Source organism: Denticeps clupeoides, chromosome 18 (genome assembly GCF_900700375.1).
Source record: "Denticeps clupeoides chromosome 18, fDenClu1.1, whole genome shotgun sequence".
NCBI classification, from domain to species: Eukaryota; Metazoa; Chordata; class Actinopteri; order Clupeiformes; family Denticipitidae; genus Denticeps; species Denticeps clupeoides.
The window spans coordinates 637,109-657,065 of NC_041724.1; the positions used below are offsets into that span (position 1 = coordinate 637,109).

Consider the following 19,957-nt stretch of genomic DNA (forward strand, 5'->3'; position numbering starts at 1 on the left):
GATTGAAAGAATCAGCCGTACAGTTTGCAATATGAATATGTAATGAAGGACTTCGATAAAGCGCCGCGCCATTTGCTCCACAAAGATGCCGCAACGTTGTTATTGTTTCATGTTATTACAACGAAAATTTTGTTAACACTAGAACTCCCAGGTTTTTCTGACCCGCTCAGCCCTACCTGAGGTAGGCCAAATGGCCCCGGGATTTGACACTGAGAACTCAACCCTATTCATTTGTAAATGGGTGGCCCATTGGAATGTGTCACTCCCCGTCCACCCATAAAAACATGTAAAAAACGTAAAAAAACGGCCCCTCTCTGGGAGTTCTAGTGTTAATTACACGTTCACGCCAGCTTATTTAGTCTAAGAGGTCAGGTGTAAACTTTTCTCCAGGAAAAGACGCTGTTTACATTTACATTTACAGCATTTATCAGACGCCCTTATCCAGAGCGACTTACAATCAGTATTACAGGGACAGTCCCCCTGGAGCAATTTTAGGGTTAAGTGTCTTGCTCAGGGACACAATGGTAGTAGGTGGGATTCGAACCCGGGTCTTCTGGTTCATAGGCGAGTGTCTTACCCACTAGGCTACTACCACCCTAGTAGCCTGTTATTGGGGCACAGCGTGGAACCACATGAACATTTCTTGGTCAAAATCATTCTGCGTTTAGTTCGACTTGAATCCGACTTTTTGCGCGTCCCTGCTGACGGTTGCGCTGGCAGGGTTCCCGTCTTCAGAGTCTCTTTAATTGCAACATCTGCTTCCCGCACGTTCGGAGGTGTAACTCTTCATCTTCTCGCAGCCAAGGTCTTGCTGCGTTTAATTGCGAAGTGCATCGAATTAATGCAATAACACGTTGATGGCTGCAAAGTGTAAAAACAGGACGGCAAGGAGGCGGGACAGGGACAGCCTCCGTGTCACGGCGAGACCGCCGACGGGCGCGGCTCTTCTGTTGACGATTAGCGTGGCCTTTTTAGCGACGCCGTTGCCGCTGATCACTCATTTTAAACAGCTTGGCCGCGGCGTCCCCGGAAAGATCCAGGGCCCTTTCAACGCGGCAAAGTTGATTAGGCCGCAGAGCCGAGACTCATTAGTTTTGTTTAATGGAAGTGGAGGGAGTGGCTGGCAGATTTAAATAAATTAACCTTCAGCGACGCCCCGGCGGCACGGCGGTGGGGGACTTGTCCCTCCTGCCACTGGTGTAATGGGCTCTGATTACATTATTTCTGCATGGAGTGCGCCGTTGTTTAACCCCGAACCTGCGACGATTAGCCGCCTCGCTCCCGCCGCTCCGCTCTCTACAAACAAGCCGCTGTTCTTCCTGTTTTTCCCCCCCGAACAACAAGCACACAATTTGCGCGTCTCGTTTTATTATTTGACTCTCGCCGCAGGGCCCTCGTGCACGTTTTTCCGTTGTTCTGCCCGAAATGAGATTGCAGCCATCGTGCGCCGTGCACAACAAGCTGTGATTTACAACCTCAGGAGGGGGGCGGAGCTCCCTGCAAGCGCGATTAGTTGTAATTTACATGCTTTCACGGCACGGGCTGAACTGTAAGTAATGTTTTCTAATGATTTGGTGCTTGCTAATGGATGAGAAATTAAAGGAAGAATGGGAATGAGGAATAATGGAGCCATTCATTGTGACCACCAGCATCATTGTTGCCGTGGTATCTTGTCGTGATGCATCATGGGAGTGATGATCTATTAGAGCTGTCAATTGGTTAAAAATATTACATGTTAAACTGTTAATTGTGATTCACTCTGTTCCAGAGTCTGCTGTGGGAAAGAGGCATCAGTTGAGGAAGCCAATCAAACCTATTTACACAGTTTTATTTATTATGGCATAAGTGTCACTGCTGCGGTCCCTTTTACGTCACCCACTGTCACCCTCACACGTTTCTGCAGCTGCGTTTTTGTTTACTGTATGCTCACACATACGCATTGCAGAAACGTTAAATATTTGCCATGAATATTATGCATTGCGAATATTATGCATTAAATAACCACAGCCATTAGCATGTCAATTTTGAAAGCCATATTTCTATTTTCGTGTTCATGAATTATTTCATTTTGAATTCGTACTTTTTCTTCTCCAGTCAGTTCAGATCTTCTTCAGATTATTAGAACGATCATCGCCATAATTAAGGTACGGTGACAAGAGACCGGAGAAGCTGGAACCAGGACCGCTGTGGTAATGTTGCTTGTTTGAATGCCGCTAGGCTGTTATCCTCATTAAAGGGGATTTAAAATGGAAATTTATCCTGAAATTTTTGTATCTATTCAAATGGGAATTTAACCCTAGAACTAAAAGAAGGAGCACATGTGGTCAAACTGACCGTTATGACCCCCCTGGACGGGGACGTCTGCTCTGGCCAGACCCAGGCTGCAGAGGTGCAGGTCTGCAGATGCTAGAGGTGAAAGTCCTGACGCCCAGGGCCCATCTGCATCTCATCAGCACCACGTTTACTGCGCTGAAACGACCCCTGACCCCTGTCTTGGGTGAGGGTCGTGCCGCCTGACCCAGACTGGATGAGGAGATGTCTGCAGAAATTTAGTAGAGAAAATGTCATGTTTTCAGCCGGGAATGCATGAACTTTTACTAAACGCAGAAAGCCGCTCTCGGTTGTTGGGGAATAATAATGACCTTCATTAGTGGTTTTTTTACCGTAAGACACCGCTGTGGTTTTAAATCAGGCGGACACGCCTTCCTTTTTCCTGGACTGGAAAATGTACTTTTCTAAAAGCCTCACTGGTGCATCAGTCAGTAGAATTGGAGGAGACGGGGTGTCTGCTGTGCTTAGAGGGTCACAGCAAGCGACCCTGCGTTGGTCTGGACATCATCAGCCCCCTAAAGCCTGTCACTGCCACCCGGTTCTACATAAAGCTCTGTTTTAGGCTGAGGCACACTGATTACAGCACGAAACCTGACACGTCTGATGCGTGTGTTCATGAGTGTGATATCTGATTATGTGTCATTATGAGTTCTGGGTGTGTCTTTGTACATTTGTGCATGTGTTTGCGTGTAGTTTTAGTCTAGTCTAGTCGTTTTAGTTTTTTAGTAGTCTTGTCATGTCCAGACTAAAAGTCTGACTTATCCATGACTATTTTAGTCTAGTTTTACTCAATGCAAATGGTATTTTAGTCTCTTCTTATTAGTAATGGAATTATATTCAGGCCCGTCAATATAGTAGAAGTACCAGATAAAAATAACCCATTTCATAATTAAAAGGAGGTTATTTTATTATTGTATTATTGATTACTCGATCAGCAGACATCCTGTTCTCCCTGGGTGTTTCGGCACACATTCTGTTTTCTTTTCCACTTCATTGTAAAGAAAGTGTCCAAATTTGGCATCGTCTTTTTTCTTTGCTAACCGAGCACCATATAGCCCACCACAAGCAATAATGTGCAGGAAATGTAAATAATAAACAGGAAGTGGGGAAGTGAGATGGGAGACGCAGGAAACAGAAATACTGCGTAATAATAATAAGACGATTAAACGAGAGGAAATAGCGAAAATAGACATTTTGGTCCAATTTCTTTATTTGTCGACAATATTACATAATTAATTTAATTATAGTTATTGTCACATGACCAGCGTTTTGTCACGTCATGAAGGTTTGTTGACGACATTTCATCCAAAATGTTGTTGATAAAAACAACACTATTTGCATGCTGTGTGTCTGCAGACTCGCTGCAGGATTGTGGAGATGACAGGTGGTCTGACTGGGGCCAGCAGTGAGCCCTGCTCCTCCGTGAAGCTGTGTGTGGTGTGTGTGTGTGTGTGTGCATGCGCCTGTGAGTGTGTGTGTGTGTGTGCGCCTGTGTGTGTGTGTGTGAGTGTGTGTGTGTGCGTGCGAGAGTCAGAGTGAAAACAGTAAAAGTGAATAACAACAGGTCTGTGGCACCGGCAGCCAGAGCTTGTCAACATGGCCCGGGCGCGGCAGCTGCTGTCATGCGGCTTCTCCGTCCCTCCTGCCCACGACTCGTCACCCCGGCTGCCAGCTCACCGTCCTCCTCGGGTATTTGTCAACAGTAATTGTCCCGGTTGAAGGCGAGGGTCCATCTGAGCCGCGGAAGAGCGTGAGAGAGAGGGCGGGGCGGGGAGCCGAGTGTCTGTCCTCATTTGGACTTTTTAAGCACATTGTTCCGTGACCTGATTCTATCTCTGCCCGCGGTAATTAGCGTTTAGGAATAATGTGGCACATATTATTCCTGCCGCCGTCAGAGAATTGCAGCCTCGCAGTCGCCGTCACAGTGTCACGAAATGTGTCCTTCGTCCCTCTTCTCCACTGGGAATGTGACCGCATAACACTACACGTCACAGGATCCATACCATACATCATGGTGCATTATGGGAAGCTGTATATGGCTGTGAGGTGTAAATACAATGATAGGATATTTTTAATGAACACGACTAGACAAATCACAGCTTTTCATCAAAAACAAAGAAATAAGTGTCATTAAATACAAGAAACGTCTTAAATAAATCATTCACCAAAATTTGCATGGAACTTAGACCATATTGCTCAGTATTTGTGTGGTCATAATGTTGCATAAATGAGAATGCATTATTATTTTGCCATAATTTTGCAGAATTGACTTGAAAAGCAACCTCCTGCATCATTTTACCGTGTTCTACCAACATCTCGATAAACAGGACCTTCCGCGGAAAAGAGAAGCCAGTCAACGTAGCGTCAGCTGATCAGGCCGCGGGGCGCGAGTGTCCCCGGTGTCCCCGGTGCGTACGTGTACAGGTGGAGGCGCGGCCGCACTCGCCTCCATTGAACAGTCAATAAAAGCCGTTTGCGAGCAGCGGGAAACCGCGGCAACGTCGGCGGCCCTGTTTATGCCGGGCAGGCCGCTCTCCGCGGGTGCTAATCGATTCCATCACGGCTTCAATTCAAAGTCGATTCTGATGTGCCGGTGCCCTCGGAAGCCGGACGTGGCTGGGAGTTGGCCCCGCGTTCCCTTCGTTTGTTCGGAGGGGACGCGGTGAAGACAGGAAGAGCCGGTGATAAAGGGATGCTGCTTACATCTCACTTCGACGCCTGGCCGGCGGCTCAAATGTAAAACGTGTCACGTTCGCCGCTATTAATACGCCGTCCCCGCTCGGGCGAAAAGCTACGTTAATGGACTTGTACGAATTCCCGGGACAATTGGCATGTTCCCGCTTCCATGATAAGCCGGATCAGTCAGGCACCTTGTTTATTCATCTGTCAGGGGACATAAATCACCGCGGCCGCTCGCCGGGCACGCCGGCTAATCTGCGCAGCCCGCACACGCCGCTAAGAATAGGCGGCCACTTCATTGTGTCCTCGGCTCCGTCCGTCCCAAACCGCCCCGGGGGGCCCTTGTGACCGGGGTTTCGTCACCAGGCGTCTAATTTTGTACCGGGCGGCCCGGCGTGCCAACTGCCAGCGCGACTCCAGACTCGTGCCGCTTGACCTTGAGAAGTTGCCGCCACTTTACTTTCGATTCCTTCCATTATTTTGTGGCAAATGGTGTGGGCTGAGTGAGGTGCATTGTGGGAACATCACCTGCGATGGAGCACTAATGCATTGTGGGTCTCCAGTGACTGGCGCGACCTCTTATTGACACCTGGCCGTTGGGCGAGGGCGCCTCCGTGGCCTCTGGTGCTACGCCGCAGCGGCGAGGATTTCCGCACACGGCAGAACGCTCGGGGATTCTCAGTCGCCTGTGTATAGGCGCGTCTTTCCCGGAAAGTCCTGCCCGTCCCCACAAACCCAGATCTGGAGCAGAGGAACCGTTGACCGCAACCTGTCACCGTCACGAGTGTACGCAGATGTCGAATTTCACCGTCGGCATTTTAAAACCCCGCTCATTCGTAAATATCGGTTATTTAACCATGTAGTCGCCACATGCCGAGATAAATTCGTTCTTCGGCTGGAATGGCCGTAAGCAAAAACGAAGTCACATGTGACAAAGTCCAAAAATGAGCTGAACATTATTGAGGGAGGTTTAAAATCTGAAGTGACACCTGAAGCCTCCAGTGAGGAGCGGTGTGCAAGTGGTGGCCCTGGCGGTTAAGGAAGCGGCCCCGTAATCGGAAGGTTGCCGGTTCGAATCCCCATCCGCCAAGGTGCCACTGAGCAAAGCGCCGTCCCCACACACTGCTCCCCGGGCGCCTGTCATGGCCGCCCACTGCTCACTCAGGGTGATGGTTAAATGCAGAGGACACAATTCACCGTGTCACCGTGTGCTGTGCTGCTGTGTATCACATGTGACGATCACTTCACTTTCACTCTCTTTAAAAATTTGTGAAAGTTCTAGAGTGATCTGTCGATCTGATCTGACGATGAGGGTGAGAGCATTGCACCGTGCACAACTGGTTGTTTTTGATTTGCCGTGACCATCGTTACCGTGAGAGGAACCTGTACCTGACGCGGCATCCTCACCGACTCCTTCTGTACGAGTGTGTGCTCGTGAAAGGTTTTATTTCGTGCGTCTGCAGCTACAGACGACTCGTCCCCGGTTCACCACGCTCCTCCGGCGTGGGCGAGACGCCTGCTCTGGAGAATAGAAAGCGCGGCTTGAAACCCTCCGCCGCCGGTGCCATTAGGAAATGAAAATGCTGCGACCGCAGCGGAAAGCCACACAGACGCCACTTTCAGCCCGGTGGCACTCGGCAGCGGCGGCCTTTGTTCTCCGGCCGAGTGCCGGGACTCTGAGAGGGACGCAAATTAAATTCATTAGGTCGGTGATGCGCCGCAGCCCGGCGACTCCCGGGGACGGGCGGTTTGGGCTTAATCTCCGTGTTAAGTTGTTTTTCATGCGCTGGCAAGATTAATGGTGTAGCCAGCCAGCACACGGCCTCCGCCCTCTCTCTCTCTCTCTCTCTCTCTCTCTCTCTCTCTCTCTCTCACACTGACAGAATGTGAGACAGGCTTCGCGGAACTCCGTAAACAGCCGTGCATGGTGTGAATTCCGCTTTTCCCACCCAGCGCAGTTATCGCACGTCTTTATTGTTTCTCCTACGTGTGGACGTGGCGGTAAAATGCACGCGTTTTGGCCGAGTTTTGGTCTACTCCAGGTTCTTGGTGACCTGTGTCACCATTATTAATAGCGGTGGAACTGATTGTAGAACTGGCACAGTTCTGACCACCGGCGTCTCCCAGTTCCGGACTGTCGGGATGGCAGAAGTGTCCCCGGCTGCGAGCTTGTCCTCGCGCCGAGACCATCAGAGCCCCCACAGTGGCCAGATCTGCCCCCCCCCCCATCTCCGCCGTCCCCACCAGAGCCCCAGAGGGTCTGAGGTAGGTGCTTTTGATGCCATCTGCTCTGCAAATGCAGCCTGGTCTCATTTCCGGGCGATCCCGCCGACGCGGTCGCCGGTACGGCCCTGTGGGTTGGATGATTTGCGCCGCTCGGCGAGGCATGTGCGCGTGTGTGGCTGCTTTAATAACACTGGGTGTCACGACGTGAGCCTCTCGTTGTCATCGGCGATATCGATCCTCAGCTGTCGCTAAGTGAGTTCGACGCCTGGCAGCTGCCGTTACCATCAGGACCCGGCGCTCAGAGATCTGTCAAAAATCAACGTGCCAGAAGAGGACAAACGGCCCGAGACGTCAAACAATGTCTCGAGACGAGTCGTGCGGTTCAGTCCGCAGGACGAAGCGGAAGGAAGCAGGACGGGGAGCTGGACAGGGGGACATTTACATTTACAGCATTTATCAGACGTCCTTATCCAGAGAGACTTACAGTCAGTAGTTACAGGGACAGTCCCCCCCTGGAGACACTCAGGGTTAAGTGTCCTGCTCAGGGACACGATGGTAGTAAGTGGGGCTTGAACCTGGGACGAGTGTCAGGCGAGTGTCTTACCCACCAGGCCACGGATTAAGGTAGCGGGATGGACGGGCGCGGGAGACGTACACCCTTCGCACTCGCGGCGGCGCGTTCCTGCAATCCCAGCATTCTCCCCACGGGCGACCGCATTAGCGGCGGTGTCGTTTACACGGCCGCCCATCGATCGCGGGCTATTACAGACACTCTATTAGCGGTAAGCAGCCTGAAAACACGGCCCGTGCGCTCCGCGTGTGGGCTGTGCCCTTGTTGACTTCATCCGGCTGCCCATCTCTCCTCCACCGACCGTCTCTTACGTCGCGGTTTTGTTCCCTCATATCAGCGCTTTTTTTTTTTTTTTTTTTACGCCCATTAGCCAGTCCTTCCTGCTCGCCCGGCCTCACTTCCTGTTCACCCGCTGGGTTCTCCTCCCCGTTTCTACAGCTCGGTCCAGGTGTTGAGCAGGAGGCAGGGCTCCGTGAGACGGAGCAGATGGAATAGGAAGTGAATTTGAGAGACAAGTTTCACTGTCCTGCTCCGCGTTCTTGTGCATGTCTCGCGTGTCTCTGTCTCGCTCTTCCTCCCTCCTGCCTGTTCTTCTCCCGCCGGAGGCCCACAGGCTGGAGGGATCTCAGAAGCGGTCTTAATTAAACTGGATTGTATAAATCAGACACTTTTACCCCGGCCAAATCCAGCTTCGTAAGAAGAAATGAAGCTCGTACCTGAGAAGAAGCTGGGAGTGGAGGATCTACCAGGTGCTCCAGATGGCTGTGACTGGGCTACCAAAAGCAGGGGGGGGGGGGCGTGAAAAGAGAAGCGTTGTTTTGTAGGAGAAGTGTCTGTCGCGTGATGTTCTCCTGACAGCTTCTGAGCTCGCAGTGACTCCCTGTGTCTGATTTGCAGGTTTTGCAGAAGTTCATACATCTGGATGACATCAAGCATGTAAATAAATACCAACTCGAGTCGGTCCCATTCAGGGTGACTGTCAATGAGAACGCAGGACACTGCTGAGTGACAAACGACTTCTTTTAATCCGGTCCAGCTCGCTCTGCATCCACGTACTCCGTCCAGGTGGCGATCAAAGCTCACGTTTGTTCATTTGGTTTTTATTTAATCTGTTTAAATTCTGTTTTCAGGCCAACATCTGCAAGCCAGCTCCCCCACTCTGTCCACCTCGCCCTTTGACTTTAGGCCCCCAGAGTCTCATCGGTTTGTCCGCGCTCGGCCATTCAGGTTCGTACGTGTTCGTAAGAAGGTACAGTGGCCTTGACCTCCAAAGTCCAACTGAAAAGGGAGATATAACACTCATATGTATGAGGTCTCAGTACGCTTGACCATGGACACCAAGATATAATCAGTTTGCCTTTGAGATGCTCAGAAGAACAGGAGCCCAGTACCATGGATATGAAAAAAATAATTTTAACCGGTAATTATCTCACAGGAGTTCTAGATTAGAGCTAATGTTCTGTTTTAATTGAGACACGTGATAGTGAAGCAGTTGTCATTGTGATCACAGCACACGTGTCCTCTGTATTTAACCATCACCCTTGGTGAGCAGTGGGCACCATGACAGGCGCCCGGGGAGCAGCGTGTGGGGACGGGACCTTCATTACGGGGACCTCAGTGGAACCTTGGCAGCTCGGGATTCGAACCGCCAACCTTCTGATTACGGCGCCGCTTCCCTAACCGCTGGGCCACCACGTTCGTTTTATTCGTCACCTGACTGTTGCGTCTCAGTTAGCGTCTCGGTTGTGTTTATTTATTCCAGAAAAAAGACGCTCTGAGGAACATCATCTCCCTGGAGAGTGACACACCCGCTCTCCTAAAAATAAAGTCTCACACTTTCTTCTCGGTTCCTCCATTATTATGGGGTCATATCTGAGTTCCCTGTTGAGGGCGAAGTGGCAGTCTGGAGCAGTGACGGTTCTCCTCTTTTTTTGATGGTTTTGTCTCGTCGTGTTTATGAGCTCAGTTGTCTCTGCCTGTCTGGAACGACAGTGGAAAGGCGGGGTGGGGGGGTATTGTGATGAAAATGTGCTTACGCAAAATGGGAGATGTGAAGAGAGAGAGAGAGAGAGAGAGAGAGAGAGAGACAGGAGGCAGGGGTAAACAGGGGGCTTCAGAATGAAACGTTTCCATCGGCTTCTCCTCTCGCTGCCTCTCCCTCGCTCCTGTTTCAAAACCGGGGGGGCAAAATAAAGAGAGAAAGATTTGCAGAACGTGGCTGTGCAAATTGTGCGAGACGCTGCTGAAAATCCTGCTTGTAAACACATTAGGGAGCGGCTCGTCTTTCTCTCTGGAGCGGAGATAAAGAGGTGTTCATCAGGAGGTTCCCACCCATCCATAAATACATGAGCTTGCCGGGTGTCAGGGGCCGCTGTCAGCCTGCAGACTGTGTGTGTGCAGAATCAGAAGGAGACCTGCGGTCCCACAACGCGCAGCCTCACACACACACACACACATGCACATGTAGTCATAAACACACATCTCTGTGAGGACCGTCTTTAGCGCTATACATTAAATTCCTAAATACACACCTAAATAGTCATCCTTCTCACACACACACACACACACACACTTACACACACAGACTGTATTACTTTACACACTTACACGATCATAAACACGCACACTTGTTTTTACCTCTTTGTGAGGACCTAAATACTCTCTCTCTCTCTCTCTCTCTCTCTCTCTCTCTCACACACACACACACACACACACACACACTTATACACACAGACTGTATATCTGTGCACACTTACACAATCATAAACACACACAGTTGTTTTTGCCTCTTTATAAGGACGTAAACACTGTCTCTCTTACTCACATTTATACACACAGACTGTATATCTGTGCACACTTACACAATCATAAACACACACAGTTGTTTTTGCCTCTTTATAAGGACCTAAATACTCTCTCTCTCTCTCACACACTTATACACACAGACTGTATATCTGTGCACACTTACACAATCATAAACACACACAGTTGTTTTTGCCTCTTTATAAGGACGTAAACACTGTCTCTCTTACTCACATTTATACACACAGACTGTATATCTGTGCACACTTACACAATCATAAACACACACAGTTGTTTTTGCCTCTTTATAAGGACCTAAATACTCTCTCTCTCTCTCACACACTTATACACACAGACTGTATATCTGTGCACACTTACACCATCATAAACACACACAATTGTTTTTACCTCTTTGTGAGGACCTAAATACTCTCTCTCTCTCTCTTTCTCTCACACACACACACACTTATACACACAGACTGTATATCTGTGCACACTTACACAATCATAAACACACACAGTTGTTTTTGCCTCTTTATGAGGACGTAAACACTGTCTCTCTTACTCACATTTATACACACAGACTGTATATCTGTGCACACTTACACCATCATAAACACACACAATTGTTTTTACCTCTTTGTGAGGACCTAAATACTCTCTCTCTCTCTCACACACTTATACACACAGACTGTATATCTGTGCACACTTACACAATCATAAACACACACAGTTGTTTTTGCCTCTTTATGAGGACGTAAACACTGTCTCTCTTACTCACATTTATACACACAGACTGTATAACTGTGCACTTACTCAAATATAAACACATTCTTGTTTTTGCATCTTTTTGAGGACCTAAATACTGTCTCTCTCACCTACAAACATATATGCACATACTGTAAAACTATGCGCACTTACACAATCATAAACACACACTCGGTAGTTTTTGCATCTCTGTGAGGACCTAAATGGGTGCCTAAACACTATATCTCTCTGACTTACTAAGCCTGCCTTGTGCCACTTCTGACATCTGTGACACTCAGAGAACAAGCTTTTCATGGACCTATTTGCTGCTCATGGCTGCTCTACATCACAGTGAAGGTGGTAAGGGGGGGTTGAAGCAAATTACGGTAGGGGTAAGTAAATTAGGCCACAAACATAGAAACCCCCAAAAATCAGTGTGCTGGAGAGAGAGGCAAATTAAATGAGTGTAGAGCACAGGCCCGGTCTGCCGCTGTCAGATCTGTACTGATGTGCTGCCTCAACAAGTCCTTTGACAGGCAAAGCACTGCTAATAAGTGATCCGTATACCTATTCAGCGCTGACAAATCAAAGGGAGCACAGATCAAGGCTCTGGATAAGATCTGCAAATGGTCTGTAAGACCTCACACACCGACGTACATTACTTGGCCACCAAACACCGAAAGAGGCAAAAGGAACACAAGGCTTCGATGGATGTCTTCAACACTAGGGGGTCCGGTGACCCTAGCCTGACCCCGGGTCTTTTCCCAACAGCTGCTGATGCTCTAAATATCCGCCATATAGCTGACTGGTACAGGAGTGACGTTTTGGGGTCACCCAGCTGCGCTGAAAAAAAAAATGTGACCAGATTTCATGATTCACATAAGACCATGTGTTAGCACCATTCATCTGCACAGAAGCTAGACAACTATCCCAACATTTCTCCCAGGAATTAGTGCAACACCTTAAATAATCTCAATTCAGCAGCCTTGCTAGTTTGCGCAGACATTTTTTTCAAAAGTATTTTTAGCTGCTCATATATTCAGATGTTCTCCAAATGGCATTTCCCCAGTGTTTCTGAAGGCCACTGTTAAAAGAATAATTGCCTTGACTGCTTTCGCACATATTTCGGCGAGACTGCTCTTATTATGGTGCTACATGACATCTGTCTGAGCGTTGACTCGGTTAACTCTCCAGGTGCGGTACACTTAGGTAGATTGTAGAACAGTTTCTCAGTGGCTCAGAACATACGTGGAAACCAGAGATCATTCTTTTTATTTGATAATGGTGTCCCTCAGGTTCCCACAATTGGACCCCTGATGTTTAATCTTGACATGATTCTGGGGCCCAATTCGTATCATAAGCATGTAGAGGTTACAAAGACGCATGAACTGTTTATGAAAACCCACTCAAAACCAGAAACCTTCTGTATTATTATACAGAATAATAACAACGTATTAATGTTTTTTTTGTTTGGTTTTAAAATGAATCTAGAAATCATTGTGCAATTAGAACAGAATTTCATTTTAGGGACTGTTTTTTTGGGATTCCACTCCTCCTGCGTGGGAATGAGAAGGGAGGAAGGATAGATGGATGGATGGATGGATGCATTTCATGCTGGCTGTTATTTAGTGGGGCGGATGGTGGGTAGACGCACATCTGTCTCCGATTTGGCGAATGTTCTCATTGCATGTTTTATTAGAGAGGGGAGACTGTGTGCCTTTTCATATGTGGTTGTGAGTATCAGATGTCGTCATGGGAATGGGACATTTCAGGGACGGTCAAACTCCCGTTGAGGTTAAGTTTATGGGTGGGGTTGGGTTTAGGCGCGTAGTTATTACCCTTGCCGGTCCAGAGGTGTCCTGCAGGCAGGAACGTAGAGGTGACATTGCGACTCTAGCCTGCTTTTATTATTTCATTTTATCTCGAACAGAACAGGTATAAAGCCGAAAATGAATATTTCATGAGTGTTAAACCCGGCATCCCTCACATTCCCCTGTCCTCCTGAAGCGAAAATAATGTCCCGTACCTTCTCAGTCATAGGACAGCGTTGGTTCGTTATAGGCGTTAACGTGGCTTCCCCCAAGCTGCTCTCCCTCTTCTACTCTTCTGTAATTTAGATGTTTTTGTCTTGATATATCAAGGTATTGATGAAAAGTTCCTGTTTTGCCTGACAGGATTAGAAATCGATTGTGCTGCTGTCCCCGTCCCTGCGTCGTAGCCTGCAGTTAAATTAGATAATGAGATGCTATTAACTCCGATTGAGGGCGAACGTGTGATCACAACCTTTTGTTTTGCGTAATCCCGGTCTTTTCTCCAGAAATAAGAAGCCTTCAGTAAATCAGTCCTGCCATGAAGCCGTAATAGAGAACGAGGAGCATAAAAATAGTTTTATTGTATTTTTATATGGGTCCTGTGAAGGCTGATGGTGGGCTGCCGTGGGTTTATTCCCGCAGTGCATTGACAGCTTTGGTCCTGCTTTTTACGGTTATGGATGGATTTGAACTAACCATCTCTCTCCTTCACAGGACTTAATGCGCTGCCCTTTGACCCCGCCAGCAACAACGAACCGCTCCAGTTCAGCAGCTCGGGAGGGCCGCTGGCGCCAGACTGTCCCATGGAGAACAGCCCGGAAAACGGCAAGAAGAGAAAGAGAGCCAACCTCCCGCCAGGTACGTCCCTCGCCACTCGGACAGTGGACAGCCTCGTCCTGCCGCCGGCCTCCCCCAATTCTCTCCACCGCGTGGACCCTACGGGGTAGCGCTTTAATCTGGAGGTTTGCAGCCGCCAGAGCCGGTCAGGCTGCTTGAGCCCACGGCTTATTCTCTCCGTGCGATGCAGAGGGACGTGAGCGAGGGGACTGAAGATGGAGGGAGAGAGAGAGTGTTGCCTGGAGCATCTGTCTGCCTCTCTGTCACCAGTTGTCGCTTTTTTAAATGAGGGGCCTAATTTTAATCAGTTCAAATAATAATTAAAGTGGAAGTGTGTAATTAATTGCGTTAGGATGAGTGGAATAAAGAGGCCTCTCTGGAAGGAGAGGTGCTACCTTACATTGCGAGCTCTCGCTCAGACATTAATTGGCCGGGATTAATTGGTGCTGTTAATAGACCACGCTGTTAGCTATTTTGCCACCACCTCTGCTAACAGCTGAAAGCCAAGAAATCATAATGCACATCTGCTCCTTCAGTACGCTACCTACGCTATCTTCACGTTGAAGGAGTTCACCATGGCCAAACGCCAGCCCCTATTTTTTACAAAGTTCGACCGGCTCCATGGCTACGAGCTTGACTGACGTCCTCATTCTGGACGATCCTGGAGCCATCACATTTTCCCCTGACGTACATCCCAAAGTGTTCCTGGATTTGTGTGGAGTGCGGCATCGACAATCACCACGATTGTACTTGCACTACGAAAGTGACGCGAAGTGCGTGGATCGGGTCCGGGGTAAAACTGAAGGGGCTCTTTCTTCACCCAAGATGCATCTGTCCAGCAGGTTTTTCATGGAAATCGGGGCAGTAGTTCCCAAATCGTTGCACTTTCACGTTAAATGTAATTTTTTTCGTGGGCCAATTCTGTGATTCCGTTTTCAGGGGGCCGAAGCTGTGAACTTTGCAGCATTTCTGTCATGTCGCGTGGAAGGCGCAGTCAACTGGCGTTAAATCAGGAACAATGGCTGCCACATTACTGCCCAGCTGCGGTTTTCCCCTAATTAAATCCGAACGTGCTTCACCGCGCCGTTTTTAAACGGAATCAATGCTTTTGGAAATTACATATCATCAGAGCCCGAAGCTATTGTTCTTCGTAAATTACGCCGTGTTTTTTTTTTTTTTCCTGATGTGAATTCGCACTGTAATTACGCCTCGTGTCGCCGGCTTCCGAGAGCACCGCAACCTCCGTGCTTTTTATGTCTTTTAAGAGTCGCATTAGCGGTGAAATCAGGGGGAGGCGCTCCTCTTGAATGTTCCGTTTCATCGTTGGGTCGCGGCGCGTTGTGCACGCTCCAATACAATGGAGGCAAGCGGCCCTGAAATGGAGCTGATATTGCGTGATGGGCGCTGCTTCCCCACATCAAAGGACGCCAACAGAACCCCCACATCAAAGCCCCCGTAATCTAATCTGGCCGTTCCAGGAAGGCCTTGTACGCCACTGAGTGTTTTTATGAGTTCCTTTCTCAAGTGGAATTGAGGGATGGTGGAAGATACGATGCGCCGTCAAATGGCAGCTCCGCATTGTTGGGGCTGAACCACGGGCTTCGCGATGCAAACATAATCCCATAGATTTTTGCGCCATTGGGGAAGAGCCATGTGTTGTTGAGTCTCACCCACAGCAGGAGAAGCCATGATCACAAGCTCCTCCCAGGCAGGCCGGGGTCGTGGGGTCAAGGAGATCAGTCGCTCGCCTAAAAAGCATCTTCAGAATTCACAATCGCTTCTTCTCACCATGTTCAGCTGCAGCAATATGCTTTTGTCCTTTTGTAAGCGGATGGATTTGTCCCATTAGCCTCGGTGCATCATGAAGGTGTCAACCGTCTGTGGCCGCGGTTCACCTGCCCGAATTTCACCATCGAAATGGTGTCGGTCGAGAAATGCTTCAGCTTCGCCGCCTTTGAAAGGGGCGTGAGAAGCAAAGCATAGAGACAAATGTTCAAGCGAGAGACGCGTACAAATGCCTGCTTTTTTGTGGTGACCTATTTTGGAGGAACTTGAAAGTGCTGAGGAGCGGATTTCGGTGTTATCCCGGCACCTCGGGCCAGTTAACATGGACCTGCTGAATATTTGAACATGTTAGCCTTTCTCCGTTACGGTCCTTCACTTCGTTTGTTCATGCGCGTGTTTCTTTTGTCCAGCAGAAACGGAACAGAATTAGTAAAGTAAAGTTAAGTGAAATTTGTACTCTGCATTTAACCATCACCCTTGGTGAGCAGTGGGCGGCCATGACAGGTGCCCGGGGAGCAGTGTGTGGGGACGGTGCTTTGCTCAGTGGCACCTCAGTGGCACCTTGGCGGATCGGGATTCGAACCGACAACCTTCTGATTACGGGGCCGCTTCCTTAAACGCTAGGCCACCACTTATGCTCATTTTAATGTGGCGCTAATGTGTTAGCTTTTTAAGTTAAGTGAAGTGATTGTCACATGTGATACATTCTACCTTCATAATTCTACCTTCATAAGGTAGAATTAAAAACTAGCCGTGTGGGGAAAAAAATGTATTTAAGTTCAAATTAATTGTGATTAATTGCGAGTTCTACTGGGTTTTGTATGTCGTTTTCTTTCCTTCAGTGCGCCTCTTTATCTTTATTTACATGTCTTTTCATAGATAGTCATATATTTATTCACCTCATTGCCTAATAAAAAATGTGACAACATGACACTTCCCTCCCTGTCTTATACCTTCTTTGTGCTTTGTGACATTTTAAATAATTATGCGATGTAAAATTAACACATTGCAGTTTCCATATGATGTGATGAAAAGTGATGAAAAGTGAGACCAGGTTGTTTTTTTTTATAATGGTACCAGGTCGGACATGATTTTTCACGTTGTCTTGTTGAATTCTCCCGTTGCTTGTGGCTGTTCGAACCTGCCGTTAACCATCATTTAGAGTTGCGCTTCCTGCAGGTGCTGTCGCAGTGGTTGCGACGTGAATTTGTACGTGGGCACGGTGTGGCCCAGGACACGTTGCTGCTATGCGGCTATATGCATCCCACAGGCGCCTCTTGGGTGCCTTCACACATAACATCAGATCACCAGAGACTGAGGGTCACATGTACGTAGGTATTTACCGTATAGGCTCGTCGGCGTAATCTACTGGAATCGAGTTATGTGTTTTTGTTTAGTATTTTGAGAAAAGTAAAATTGGCTCTGTGTGATACATGCGCCCTGCTGGTATAGGGCCATGCTGGCATAGCTGTGTCGAGTGGGATCGTCTCACGGGCGCTAACCTTTCTCCCGGCGCTATTGACCGAAGCCGGGCCGCAGATAAGTGTAGACAAATGGATAAAAACGGTGCCTCCTCTCCCACACACCGCATCAGGCTCCACGGTAACCGGCGGTGCGTGGGCGCGCTCTGGAGCTGCGGATGACGCCCATTGTGTGCCGCGCTGCAATCTGGGTGGTATATTAATATGCCTGGTGTGTGTTGTGCGTGTTTCTATCTGATTTCTATTTTTTCTATTTTTATTAATCCTCATGGCGCCTACAGACCGGTCCCCAAGAATTGTTGCGTTTCATTGGTTTATGGGTGGAATTTATTGGAATTGTAGACTGAAGAATCACTTCCCATTGGTCCACAACGACCATGCTGCAGCGATGAGCTTCTCTCACTACGTGTACACTGTGTGTGTGTGTGTGTGTGTGTGTGTGTGTGTGTGTGTTTGTGTGTGGGGTGGTTGAACTACGGCCCGTTGGTCTTTTTAATCCAGCTCGCAGAAGATTGGTACAAAATTGCCAAAATCAGACTGCTTTCGTTTGACTCTCCCGTAAAGCCTGCCGTTCCACCAGGTGGCACGTGAGGTGCAGATGGAGCTGGTGATGTTTGTCCGAACCCCACGGGTTTTTACACGGGCTTGCACAGTATCTGAGCGGTCTGTTTCGATCAATGCGAGAAAGATACGAAAATGGATGAAGAGTTGAGACGCTGGCCTCTGTCGATTATGGTTAGTTGGATGAAAGATTTGGAGCTCGATTTTAGGGCCGGTGTAACGAGATAATGTGCAGATCTTTCGCTGAACCAGGACTAAGAAATGCGGGGTTGGAATGAGAGCTGGTAGGCGGAGTTAACAGTACAACACGCCCACTTTTCACGCCCAGTGGTACCTGCACTAAACTGTGTTTAACCCCCTATATCAACATGCAACTACTTACATCCGACCGGCACGTTTCCTCCCTCTCTTTCTTTCTCCGACGGGAAGGCTTATCGGCAACACCGTTCACAGTAAAAGTGAATATTAACAGTGTAACGTTTATTTTTATGTCTGATATGTCTGCATCCGGTGCCGGACCGACCCGACCCGGCCCGCCTGTCCAATTATAAAACATCGAGGGCTTGATCATCCCTGCCGGCACCCTGTGACGGTTTCAGGCCGGTTCTGCGTTCCTCAGGGCAGCTGGACGTTACTTATTCATGCCCTCGCTTCTCCTCACGCGCCTCCGTGTCTTCTCGTCATCAAACGTGTGTCTTTTCTGACTATTTGCGCCCTGGGCTGCCTGCTGAGGGCCTGTCTGTGTGTGTGTATGTGTGTGTGTGTGTCTGTGTGCGTGTGTGTGTGTGTTGCCCGGTGGGGGGGGCGTGGCCATCAGATTGTAGGGCGCGTGATGACTGGGTGTTATCGATGCCCGCGCTCCGACAGCCCGGATTATGGATGGTGTGGAGTGACGGCTGACGCCGAGGGTTCGGTGTCAACACCAATCCTCTCCCCACCGCCGCGTGACGGCGCCGCTCCGCGCGGTTAATCAATCACCCACGCCCCCCTACCACCCCGACCTGTCACCGTGGCGACAGACGGCTCCCGCAGGTCTCCGCCGCGCTCCTGTTCCACCTGCTCCGGCTTTTACAGCAAAATGGAATAGAAGGAGTTTTAATGAAGCACATTTATTCACCTCTGCTTGTGTGGTGGGTGTCACTTGGCACGTTGGTTTGGGGACGTGGCAGGTGCCGTTGACTTGCACCAGTTGTGCTGCTTTTTGTGTGTGTGTGTGTGTGTGTGTGTGAGTTCGCTAATACATGATTTGATTATTACTCTGTTGGTAATAAAAGCCTGCAACTATTATGCACACTTCAGACTCCAGTTGTACACAGTTTTACTGGTTTTATAGTGTGTGTGTGTGTTTGTGTGAGAGTCCATATGTTGTGAACATCTGTGTGTATTCTCCTCACGTTCCTCCATGCTTGCACCCATCTGTGTTTGTCTGTGTAAATGTGCAAATGTGTGTCTGTGAAGATCATTTATCTGAATGGCTGTGAATGAACTGATCTCAGATCAGCCCCGTGCTCCAGTAATGTCAGGAGCGACGAGATGACCCTCCCACGACCTGTGCACCGAGTGAAGAGGAGGACTCAGTGCCGCGTTTTAATAAAATCCTTTGCTGTTGCTGCTTGGAAACATGAGAAGATGGGAGTAAAAATAGACGTGCTGGAGATATTTTACTCTCCTGTACATCAACATTTATGTCAGGACTGCAAAACGTATTAATGCAACACATTATTAAGACACTATTTTCTCCTTTTTGCAATTAAAGCACTTCCTGTTGTGACCTTTTCATGGAAAATGCACGTTTTCGGAATGTTTGCATAATACAAGGTAAAAAAATCATTTCATCAACGTCTTAACACATTTTTTTATTCCCATTTCTCTCGGTCCTCCCGTCGTCTGTCGCTCTCTTCTTCTTCGTCTTTCTCCAGTTTTTGGCCTCTTTTTCATCTCCCTCCTCCTTCCCCATTCAGCATGGGTTCTACATGCGATTTCTTCTTTTATTTCTCTCGGCTGCAGAGGCCCGGCACGGTGCTGAATACCTGAGCACTTGTGCTATGAAGGAGACCCGAGCCGCCCGAGGCCCAGAACCGCAGAGACTCGGCGAGGCTCTGCTGCCGGCTCGTGTTTTCAGCAGG

At 48.7% G+C, this 19,957-nt stretch overlaps 1 protein-coding gene across 7 annotated transcripts in view; it reads left to right on the top strand.

The window, feature by feature from the left end:
• The window catches only part of enox2 (ecto-NOX disulfide-thiol exchanger 2), a 180,980-nt gene that overhangs the window by 93,039 nt on the left and 67,984 nt on the right, over positions 1 to 19,957 (top strand). For all 7 annotated transcript variants that reach the window (XM_028960941.1, XM_028960945.1, XM_028960946.1 and 4 more), the window contains one exon: positions 13,882 to 14,025. In XM_028960941.1, coding sequence (XP_028816774.1) covers positions 13,882 to 14,025 — 144 coding nt within the window. The remainder of the gene's footprint in view (positions 1 to 13,881; positions 14,026 to 19,957) is intronic.